The sequence below is a fragment of the Rhipicephalus microplus genome, chromosome 1 (genome assembly GCF_043290135.1).
Source record: "Rhipicephalus microplus isolate Deutch F79 chromosome 1, USDA_Rmic, whole genome shotgun sequence".
NCBI classification, from domain to species: Eukaryota; Metazoa; Arthropoda; class Arachnida; order Ixodida; family Ixodidae; genus Rhipicephalus; species Rhipicephalus microplus.
Genome location: NC_134700.1, coordinates 210,995,624 through 211,007,361, shown reverse-complemented (window position 1 = coordinate 211,007,361; position 11,738 = coordinate 210,995,624). Strand labels below are relative to the sequence as shown.

Below are 11,738 nucleotides of genomic sequence, written 5' to 3'. Positions count from 1 at the left end.
GACGACAAATTGGCCTTTTTCTGGACGCCAGGTATGTTAATATTAATCATTGGTTGAGCGAGGCACCATGGCGGAGTCATAGGTCTAGCGGCAGGAGAGAACGTAGTTGGGATCGACTCACCATGTGCGGTCACTGTTTTGCAGTAAGATGAGCATGGTCGGACCACTGGTAGAGAGGCTAGGTGATGTCGAGGGGTTCGAGCAAGGTGTCGTATATGTGTCCTCAGCACTTCCACATTAATGTGGGTCTTGATGAGGTTGTCCCTTGTGATGGCGATAGTTGCCGCTGTTGACGCACTTTGGGGCAAGCCTAAACATATCCGGAGTGCTTGAGCCTGGACACTTTGAAGCAATCGTATGCTCGTTTTACTTGCGTTGGTTAACACAGGTAGGCTGTACCGAAGGAATCTAAGGAAAAGAATCCTGTATAGTCGCAACATAGCAGCTGTGGACATTCCCCAGTTCTTTCCAGTGAAGAACTTGAACAAATGACAGATGCCTGTCAATCGCCTTTTCATGTATGATACATGTGGGCTCCATGAGAGGTCTCTGTCAATTATAACACCTAGGAACTTGTATGATTGGAGGTGACGTATTCTTTCGCTGTTTATCAGAACGCTGTAGTTATGCATTGGTTTGCGCGTAAATGCCACTAGTGCACATTTCTCAGAGGAAATTTCCAGACCTCGTTGACGGAGGTATATAGCAACTTGAGTGGCAGCTCTCTGAATTCGCACTCGCAGGTGTCGACGTGTTACTGCAGACTTCCAACCGCCAACAGTCCCAAACAGTCCAAAAATATCACAAAAGCTTCGTACCTTGTGCGGAAGGACGTATATCGTGAATTTAAGAGACGATGAATGCTCTCGCTCACACACACACACACACACACACACACACACACACACACACACACACACACACACACACACACACACACACACACACACACACACAATTTTCGGAGTCCTCCACTACGGCGTCTCTCATAATCATATGGTGGTTTTGAGACATTAAACCCCACATATCAATCAATCAATCAATCAACACACACACACACACAAACACACACACGCGCGCGCACATAAATGTTAATTTCAAAGGCCGAGCAGCGATCAACAAGTTAATTCGGAAATGCGTACTACTACTATAAAGAAGAAGCGCGAAAGAAAAAAAAACAAATTAAAGCGATGTATAAAGTATTTTTAGCATAGTTCCAACACTTTCAGCTAGTTTCTTCTTTAGACATCTGTCCTACACTGGATGTTCCGTGTGTCATGCATGGGTCGCAACAAACAGCCTTTCGAAAGACCATAGACAAACGCAGGTAAACTGCGTGAATAATTGCATTATCGGGGATCAGGTTTCATTACAACATCTGAGACACGGCCCACTGCACGAACACAAACTTAGACGACGGTGTTTACAAACGCCGCCATCGTGTCGAGCAGGCTGGAGACAAACACAAGCTTGGTCACTTCGGAATTAATGACCGGCAGTTGTGACAGAAGTAGGACAGTTTTCCGGAATCCGGCAATAATCCGCTTGATTAGAATGGTCACAAGGCTCGAAGCTTGCCTAGAAAGCCAGAAGTTGGCCAGAAAGCTGGCCCTTAATTGCAAACGTAACGACTGTACCCGGTGTTCAGTGAGGCGTTAACCGAGACCTACAGGCGGCAAAAAATGTAGCAGTCATTGCCGGTTGGATGCAGGAGGTAATTTGAGCACAACGCAACTGCTGGTTGGGTGACAGGACGTTATCGCTTAACTAAATCCGTGTGCGGTATCTTCGAGTCGCTATGTTTGGTTGGAATGATGAGGACATGTAGCTGAGAGTCGGCTGCCAACAGCCAGCCCTGGTCGGTTGCTTGGAAATACGTTTAACAGGAGGCAGTTGGTCAACGTATACAAAAATAGCAGGAAAACTAAATCCAATTTACATTTCGAGAGTAATTTATTGCTGTCTACATCCAGGAGCTTTCCACGCAAGTAAACAATAAACACAAGTAAAAATAATAATCACAATAACAACCAGTAAAAAATTGAAAGGCAAGTGAAAAATCGACTTTTTTATTTCCAACTGAGTCCTTGGGCGCTTTGTTTAATGGAAGTTGTAGGAGCAGCAAGTTGAAGAAAGCAGAAGCATTACTACATAACAAATTCTTAGACACTTCGCAGCTAACGCTGTGCTGCAGATATACTCGCGGAGGTTTGCGGAGCAAATATGGGACACGTTTAGTTGGAAAGATTTGGAGTGTCACCTTCTCGATTTTTTTTAAAGCGGGCTGTAAAAATGCAGAAATTTCGCACTAAGTTGAACAAAGCTTGGCACGGCGAAGCTGGTTGACCCTAAGCTCGTCGTACTGCAGCACGGGAATCACACCGGCGGTGGTGATCGTAGCCAGCGTGCTTGGCCGAATTACGCTGCAGACCACAGACGGCAATGGGAGGATCCCGAATAGGCGAAAAGTTTGCCACTCTGAATGTTTCAATATCAGTGTCCCTGAGCCATGCTGTAAAAAAGAAACTACGGTAGTTGCTATGGAGACAGCTCAGCGCCGGCTTAGCTGTTTTCAGCACAGGTGGCATGCAGATGTGACAGTTCATGTGATAACGGCGCATCAGGAGCTTTTGTTAACAGATATCTTACTGACAGCTTTGAAGGGGCCTCGCAAGGCTTCTTGAGTATGGTCTGAAAACGCTACCGATGGGTAGTCGAGGCTCTCGAAAATACGCGAGCCGAACATTACAGCGTGGCGTGGCGCCTGGAATATTCAGTCAATTCTGAAAGTCAGCTAGAAATCGCCCCCTCTTCATCGCGATACTAGATCAGGTCCGCCGGTCGGCAAGAGCCAGTGGAGCCCAACACGCTAGCTTCTAAATTGTTGTTGTGTTTGACGATGATGACGATGATGATGATGATGATGATGATGATAACCTAAAAGCATGGCTCACACCCACCCTGTGAAATCGCTCAAATAACGAGTAATTCCTCGTTTTCTCTTGCCTCAATGATGATAACGACGACGACGATTATGATGATGGTGACAATACCTCGATCTATTATGGCTCACTTGCTTTTTCCTCTGTTTTGGATCGACCAAGAAGCCGACAGTTAATGTGAGTGACCAATTAAGGGGCATGCAGAGTAAAAGAAGTGGTGAGAACTTGTTGCAACAGAATACGATAATTTTGACCAATAGAAAAAAAAAGAGAAGTAAGAGTACACATTAATGAAAGTTAAATTTAGGCTTGGTTTGGAAAGAGATCATCAATGACTCAGCAAGGTATACTTGTGTCACAATGTAATTCACAGAGGGCCCCGCAGATGTTCCTGTCATCAAATTCCAGTGAAGCAGCCCCAAAAGACAGAATATTCGTAGTGCAAAGTGAAATTCTTCATTCTTTGAATAAAATTTCAAAACATTTCATCTTTCGATTGTTGAAATGGCGACCTTTAAGTAGAAAATGGTCGGTATTTTGAGGTTTGTTACAGCTAGGGAATAAAGGGGATGGCACGAGACCAGTATAAATTAGGCGGTAGTATATGGCATCCTGATTTTGTTAAAGAGACTTCCAGTTTACGCGCGGCAGATCATTTATTATTTCATGCAATGTGCAAGTGCGAGAATTCTTGATTTGGTGTAACAATCTTTATGGAATCCTTAAAGAAGGGATAGTTTTCTTAACCTTGCTGCCGCAACATAAGCGGCATGTATGAGGCATAACTGGCACAATCGTGCCACCAAGGGATGCTCGCGCAAGTGAGTCAGCCATCTTATTTATACACCGGTGCCCTCGTGTTCATATCAGTCGCACAAGACAAGAGAAGCGTACGCAGTAGCGTAGGCAGGTATTTGTTTCAGTGGGGGCACGCCCTTGATCTGATGTTTGGGCAGCGCAGGCACGTTTGGTCTATAGTGTCGCTTTGTGCTCTGCATCGTCTAGCTGATAGAAATTTCGATAGGGGCAGGTTCCCGGTGTGCCAGTCCCGGCTATACTGAAGGCTACGCTCATTGTTTTGTTTTGTCGCCTGAAAATTCTGCGCTCGTTCCCACAAGCGACATTGGCAACACTAGACCTTGTAACAGAAATTTAAATACGCTCATACTCACATGCAAAGTTTCTTCTTCTTCTTCTTCTTCTTCTTTTTCTTCCTTTTCTTCTTCCTTTTCCCTTTCCCTTTCCTTTTCCCTTTCTCTTTCTCTTTCTCTTTCTTTTTCTTTCTTCTTCTTCTTCTTCTTCTTCTTCTTCTTCTTCTTCTTCTTCTTCTTCTTCTTCTTCTTCTTCTTCTTCTTCTTCTTCCTCTTTCTCTTTTTCTTTTTATTTTGCTTCTTCTTTTTCTTTTCATTTTTCTTTTTCTTTCTCTTTTTTTTCCTTCTTCTTCTTCTTCTTCTTCTTCTTCTTCTTCTTCTTCTTCTTCTTCTTCTTCTTCTTCTTCTTCTTCTTCTTCTTCTTCTTCTTCTTCTTCTTCTTCTTCTTCTTCTTCTTCTTCTTTACAATGATGCCCTATACTCCAATTTCGGTTTACCCACGTGCACGGTGGTTGGCTGATTGAAACGTCGTTAACTGCGTAGTTACCATGGCTGCCATAGGATGCCGCCACCTGCCTATGAGTGCGATCACTATGAGACTGAAAGGAAGCCACTCGTTTGAAGAAAAACTAAAAGGCAAATCTCAGGCTCATCACGTGCGCCGACAGACGGACGTATCTTTTAAAGACGAAAGTCTTTCTTGGGGAACGTCGACGCAAAAAGTTTGGTCTGTCTTTCTGTCTCTACATTTGTCTGTCCACCGTAACAATACCCCAAGCAGCTTCAAACGATATCCTAAACGGCCAACCCCAACTGCAGCGCCCACAAATATTCCTCGTGTTTCAGCGTTCATACTTGTGCGATTGTCAATTAAAAAGCAATTATTGCGCATATCTGAGGCACTATAAAAACACGTCAGTATTTTGTATGTGTGTCTATACTAGAAAAGGCATACATAAGTAATTGTAAGGACCGTCGCGTTTATTACGCTTGGCTGACAATGCAACGCGATGCTCAAAAAGGCAAGTGTTTCAAACGCTTTGCTACATTCCTTCCTCCAAGCTTTGCCTCCTCGTCATCCCCCTCCCGGCATACTGCCTTCAGCGGGCTTACTGGCACAAAAGGAGAAAAAAAATGACCTCGTATCTGCATGCTTCACTGCAAATGTCGTCGAAAGACGATAGCCTTGCGTGCGGAGAGAGCGAACAAAACGTTTATGTGATGTTCTGCGCGAGAAAATCAGTTAATTGTATTCTTGGTGCGCTGCGTTATAGAGGGTCTCGATTCGTGCAGCGAAAGCGAACGAGCGCATCGATGCACGTTAGACACGAGCGCCATCTGGCAGTTATCTTCGAAAACGAAGAAAGGCGTGCGTACCCACTGAGAATGATGCGGACCTGTCTCGGAGGCGATAAGGTGTAGAACGCAAAGTGACAGGCAGGTGCCACCACATTTGCTAAGACCGTGTCGTCTTAGCAAGTCGTTCAAAACACTTGCCTTTTTGAGCATCACGTTGCACTGTCAGCGCAGCGTGATAAACGCATGGTCCTTAGAATTACTTATGTGTGCCTTCTCTAGTATAAAGCCACACATACAAAATATTGACGTGTGCCCCGCCACGATAGTCTAGTGGCTAAGGTACTCGGCTGCTGACCCGCAGGTCGCGGGATCAAATCCCAGCTGTGGCGGCTGCATTTCCGATGGAGGCGGAAATGTTGTAGGCCCGTGTACTCAGATTTGGGTGCACGTTAAAGAACCCCCAGGTGGTCAAAATTTCCGGAACCCTCCACTACGGCGTCTCTCATAATGAAATGGTGGTTTTGGGACGTTAAACCCCACAAATCAATCAAATCAAATATTAACGTGTTGTTATGGTGCCTCAGACATGCGCAATAATTGCTTTTTAATGGATAATTGCACAAGTATGAAAGCTGAAACTTGAGCAATATTGGAGGGCGCTGCGAATGGTGTTGGCTGTTTGCGTATTTTTTGGTGCCGTTTGGGACAAACAGATAAATGTACAGACAGACGAACATTTTTGCGTCGAAGTACCCCAAGAAAGACTATCGCCTTTAAAAGCGCTTGAAGCGTGAACATGCACCTGTTACTCCACTCCTGCACTTTAATTCTATAACTTTTTTCATAATGCAATGCGCGAAGCGTCAGGCGTTAATATAGGTACTGTTGTAACTCAACAAAGTGTGGCAGGGTGCCTTTGAAGTGAACGTGAGTCGACAGGGCATGGGCTCTAGTGGTTGCATCAGTTAGTGTCGCGTTATGTGATCAACACCGGAACCCAGACGCATTCACGTAAGACTAAGTGGCGAAGGGAGCGCCGTAAACATGATGTTTGAAGCAACTCAAGGCCATATTCACGTACTGTTCCACTACAGCATTTCTGTGCCTTAGTCATAGAAAATTTGCTGTCATGACACTGAGACTATTTCGCTGCACTATGAATTCTACTATTGTCTTCTCTACTCTGGGGTTCTTTACCCACGTTCAAAAGGTAACTTTTCGTTTCTGGTGTGTTTTCAAATGTGGCTGTTTGTTTTAGTCACTTATACGACGCGTACTCTTCGTTGGTACGTGCCAAGTTCAAAGGAATCAGTATCATCAACCAGTGAGAAGAAAACAAAGCCACCGCGCGACGCTTAAGTGTGCTGGTCGCCATGGCTTGTTTTGTTAGACGTTTGCGTAAATGTAGCCTGTTTTAGTCGTACTAGATCTGCAACCACGTCGGTAAGTAAGTAGGCCACTCTCTCTTTGGAAATTACGTTTTGCGAGTATAAATTACGTCACGCGTTATAAGAATTCCGATTTTTCGCACATGCTCCCTGTTCACTGTAGCCTATGTGTTGTTTCCTGGCGGAAACCGCCGGAGTTCGGTGAATATTTCCGCGTGAGTGTTCGGTTAGGTGTTTAGAAAGCTAGCTTATTTTTATTATACTGCGCAACTATCCTTTCCTACACTTTCTGCGCACATTCTTATGTTACGACGACTGTCGTATCACTAATTCACTAGTCGTCTTTTATCCCACACTCTATTCACTGAATCGTTTCACATTAAACTCGCATATATACTGTAAGGACCCGGCGACGTAGACAAGGTGATGATAGGGCGAAAAGGGCTTTAATAAACAGGAGCTACGGCATCAATGTAGTCGTGGTGCACGCGCACTTAAAAACAACACTACGATACCGCGTCTCGACCAGCTCAACATGGAGCACGAGGCTGCCAGATTACGTGACGTCTCACAATACTCACATCAACACCACAATGGCATATTTCTCAAATCGGCACAATTTTACGAGCATACATGTTTGCGCAAATGCATTACAGGAAGTGTTATTCGGGATATTCGCAATGTCCGTCATATGTACGCATTCCCCGCGTTGCGACCATTGGCTGTCACCGAGAGCTTCTTTATATGCGGCCATATTGTCTGACGCTAAAACTGCGTCGATCGTCACAGCATTATGGCAGTGTGGTGGAATTTTTGAGTGTCCACATTGTTCCTGTGCCACTAGGGGCTTCGAGGTGAAAGGCAACCTTGCTTGCCACGCAGAGTAATAATTCTTGAACACGAGGTGCCGCTGAAGCTAGTGATATCCCACTATAAGAATTTTCCTTTGACAGTGACGTGCACACACTACGGACTGCGCTGCAACGCAGACCTTTACCCCTTATATGGCAATGTTACGCATTCTACAACGGGACAAATGGCAATACAGGCTCTGTAATTTACGCATTATCGTAGAGCGCTGATTACGTATCTGAACGCGCAGCTATTTGCACGCTATGGAAATTGGAGGGGCCTGATCTCGTCGGTTTCGAGGTATTTGCAAATCACAGTACTGACCAGAAACCACCACGTACAGGTGACTCAGTACAAGTTACGGGTCCAACACATCCCACTTTTTACTACAGATAACTTGAGCCCAGCGACATAGCCAGCACAGGCACACTGGGCACGAGCCCCTATCAAGATTTCTATCAGCTAGACGATGCAGAGCACAAAACGACGCTAGGCCGAACGTGCCCGTCGGGCCTCCCATAAGATCTCAGGTAATGATCATGATATGTGAGGTTTTACGTCCCAAAATCACCATATGATTATGAGAGACGCTGTAGTGTAGGGCTCCGGAAATTTCGACCACCTGGGGTTCTTTAACGTGCACCCAAATCTGAGCACACGGGCCTACAACATTTCCGCCTCCGTCGGAAATGCAGCCGCTGCAGCCGGGATTCGATCCCGCGACCTGCGGGTCAGCTGCCGAGTGCTTTAGCCACTAGATCACCACGGCGGGACCAGATCTTAGATTGAGGGCAGGCTCCCACTGAAACGAATCTCTGCTTACGCCACGGCCTGCGCTTCCCTATTGCCCAATAAAGGACTATTCATTTACCCTTGTCTTCAATATTTCATCTTATCCCGAACTACGGCACTATTCGGTTTGCCACGCAGTTGACATCCGGTCTCGCACAACCCTCGCGATGCCGGCGAGCAACCGTGAATGGACCTCCGCCGCCAGCGGTGACGACGTGGCCTGCCTCCGTCCAACGGCATCGACGACTTCGGGCACTGGAGGCCTTCGACCTCGCGCCGTTCGATACAGAACACGCGCTAGAGAGCATCCGGCCGCTGCCCAAGAACCACCGTCATGCCGCATCCCGATACCCTTGCTGGAAGAGGCTCAACCCACCGGCGCGACGAAATTGAGACACCTCGTCCGGAAGCGCTTGTTCGGCACTTTGCAGGTCGCGCTGAGCTGTGCCGCTGTCCTTCTGGTAATTGGGATCTCCATGCACGTTCTGGGATTGTACGATTTCGTAGCTATCTGGCTGGTCTCCGTCGGCGTTACCATCGAGTTGGCCAGCTGGTTCCTGTACCTGTGCGACCTTCACGAGAAGTCGCGCGCCCTGCTCGCCATCGTCTTCTTGTCGGAAGCCGAGCGCGACGCTTCGACGCCGGCTGAAGGCGGTAGTGCTCGCGTCCCGAAGTACGACGACTGCGGGGATCACGGTGTGCCGACGTGTCTGACGGGCGACGCATACCTCGACGTCACCATGTAACTATACGGCGATTCACCTTTGTTTGGCTTCGGGAATCGCCGAAGCAAAAGAGAACACAAAACTGATCTGTATCAACATTATCGATCGCACCTCAAATTAGAGGGACGAGCCGCTGTAGTCTGTAACGATGAACAAGATGTGCTCGAGTCACGTCTCCAACGATACCATTAACAATGAGCGTCGCAATATTTCGTAACGATCTTTTTGACCTGCCTTCAAACAAACAAAGCATAACTGTGCTATTTGAAGATGTACGATGTACACAGCAAATTCCTGTCTCAGTCACAATTCCCGTACAACTGGGATCTTGAAATTATACAACAAATACCTTCAGCCATTGCCTTCTTTTCTGCCTTATTCGAAGAACAGTATTAGTTTTTGCTTAGCTAAAGAGAATCTGTATTTGCGTAGCCACGGCTTATGTGGTACGGTTCAAACCTTTCTCTTTGTAAGTTCAATCCGCAAACTATATATAGCGTGCACTAAGGCATTCTACTGACGAAAGGGCAATTACTAGGCAAAACGCTTTAAAGATAACCTGACTCGGCCACGTCACCCTACAGCAGTGGTAGCGTCGGTGTTTAGTAACGCTGTTCAATTGTCTTCTTCCGATGGTAGCATCCGGAAGGCCAGCTCACTTGCCTAACACTAATGGTTTCATTTATCACCGACGTCTGTGAATGAGGGCAGATTTATAGGTCGCAACAGTCATAGGCCTGTGCCGGGTACCTCACCAGGTGGGTAGGCGAAGGTTTGTCGCAGCAGCCCCCCGCTCTCCTTATTTTGTCAATGTATGAGCCAGATTTTGCACCCCCTCCCCTTCCTATTGAATCAATGTATGGGGCAACTTTGCGGCCCCCTCTTTGGTGACTAGAGAAGGGGGGGTGGGGGAGGCGCCCTCCAGTGCCCCCCTCGTTCGCACGCCTATGGCAACATTACTTTAGCTTAAAGTAGCTTCCTTTGTTTGAACGGCTGACATTTTACCGCCGATCGAGGGATGCGCGGGTGCTTTTGCGACACGCAACGAGGTGGCGAGCTATGCACTTTCGCTTTCGTAAAGCGGCGGCGATGCTCTTTGCACTCGCTATTATTCGACGCGTTAGCTGATTTTCACGTAAATGATATCGCCCTATAGGACGTTGAGTTTTGACATCGAGATAACCTTCTTTATCATGCAGTAATCACTGCATTTTTAAAATTTGTAAAACGAGGTTTGAGATATACTATCTTCGTGCAGATGTTGTACGATGCTTACACCAACGCTTTGTTTATAAAAGGGGCGTTGGTTACACTAAACAATGTGCTAACTAGCGTAGCCAAGCAGCAAACTTCGCTAATAATTGAAGCACCTGCTAATCACCTGATGAAAGTGCAAATAAACGTAAGAAGCTTTCAAATAAATATATATGAATCCCCGGGGTCATTATTGACTAAGTACTGTAAATTTCGGCATGACATTGCCACACTAATTTGAGCGACTTCTTGAACTGTACCATAAGCAAAGATACGAGTAACAAGTAAGCAGATGACTGCAAAGAATATAACACGCTCTGGACCAAATGAAATTCAATTGAAATACTCCTGCACTCAGCTCAATAAAGTAATCTTGTTTTTTTTTCTTTGTTTTTTGCTACAATATGGTCTTTGAAGCTTAGAACTTCTAATAAAACACAATTTTTGAACAATATGGTCTTTAAAGCTTAGAGCTTCTAATAAAACACAATTTCTGAAAAAAGCTTTGGAACATCTTGTTGCGTTTGTATTCAGCCCAGTGGCATAGCCAGAGAGTGGCAGGCCAAACCCGTGCCCCCTCCCCACCTCAAAATGTTTTTTCGCTGTGACATGCCGAGCGAAAAATGCCCATTTCGAAGAGGTGCCCCTCTTCCTCCGAAATCACGTAGGTGCTCCCCACTCCAACCCCCAAAAAATTTTCTGCCTACGCACCTGATTTATCATTTCAAGCACACTTCTCCAAGCAATTCGATCAACGGATAGATAAAACAAACAGCATAGCAAAAACAGCACTTCTTTTTTTTTACATTTGATAAAGCTATACCAAAAACATTTAAATAAATGTAGTTGTGACTTCAGCAAACAGGCTGCACTAATATAAACATCTTCGACAAAGCTAAATTACAGTCGCTGCATTTCCAGTACCTAGACGAAGAGTGTATACCCCGCCTTATTCCGTAAACAAAAAATGAATCTGGTGAAACACACTCAGTACAAAGGCACCTGTTTAATATTACGAAACGCACATGACATTACATAGCATGTTCCGATTAACAACCGTGCATAAGCATGTACAGCATAATGAAAACTAGTACGACAAAAAATAACAATAAAGGCATTTCTAAGGACATTTAGTAAATACGGCAAGAGCACCTGTCAAACCAAGCTCTCAAGAGAGCAAGTGCTTATCATTCCCCAATAAAAAATCTGTCGGCGCTCTATAGAAGCTCCCAGATTTCGGCATTAACCAAGTATTGATGCTACAGGTACAGTAGCTACAACCTTCTAGTGCTTTGTCACTGCACGTAGCTTGCAGACATGTGGTTGCAACACGTTTAGCTTGATGCTACAAACGTTGCGACCACACGGGGATTTTTTTCTTTAGGCTTATGTATA

The 11,738-nt window shown here is 45.7% G+C and overlaps 1 protein-coding gene across 1 annotated transcript; it reads left to right on the top strand.

Annotated features, from left to right (window-relative positions):
* Positions 1-6,671: 6,671 nt before the first annotated feature.
* LOC142769211 (uncharacterized) lies at positions 6,672-9,152 on the top strand. Its single transcript, XM_075872248.1, has 2 exons — positions 6,672-6,775; positions 8,503-9,152. Exon 2 carries the CDS (start codon positions 8,532-8,534, stop codon positions 9,108-9,110), a length of 579 nt encoding a protein of 192 aa, XP_075728363.1. The 5' UTR covers positions 6,672-6,775; positions 8,503-8,531; the 3' UTR covers positions 9,111-9,152.
* Positions 9,153-11,738: the final 2,586 nt, after the last annotated feature.

Bases quoted from the DNA above. Each gene is read 5' to 3' on its own strand.
- LOC142769211 (XM_075872248.1), top strand. From the start codon at position 8,532: ATGCCGGCGAGCAACCGTGAATGGACCTCCGCCGCCAGCGGTGACGAC.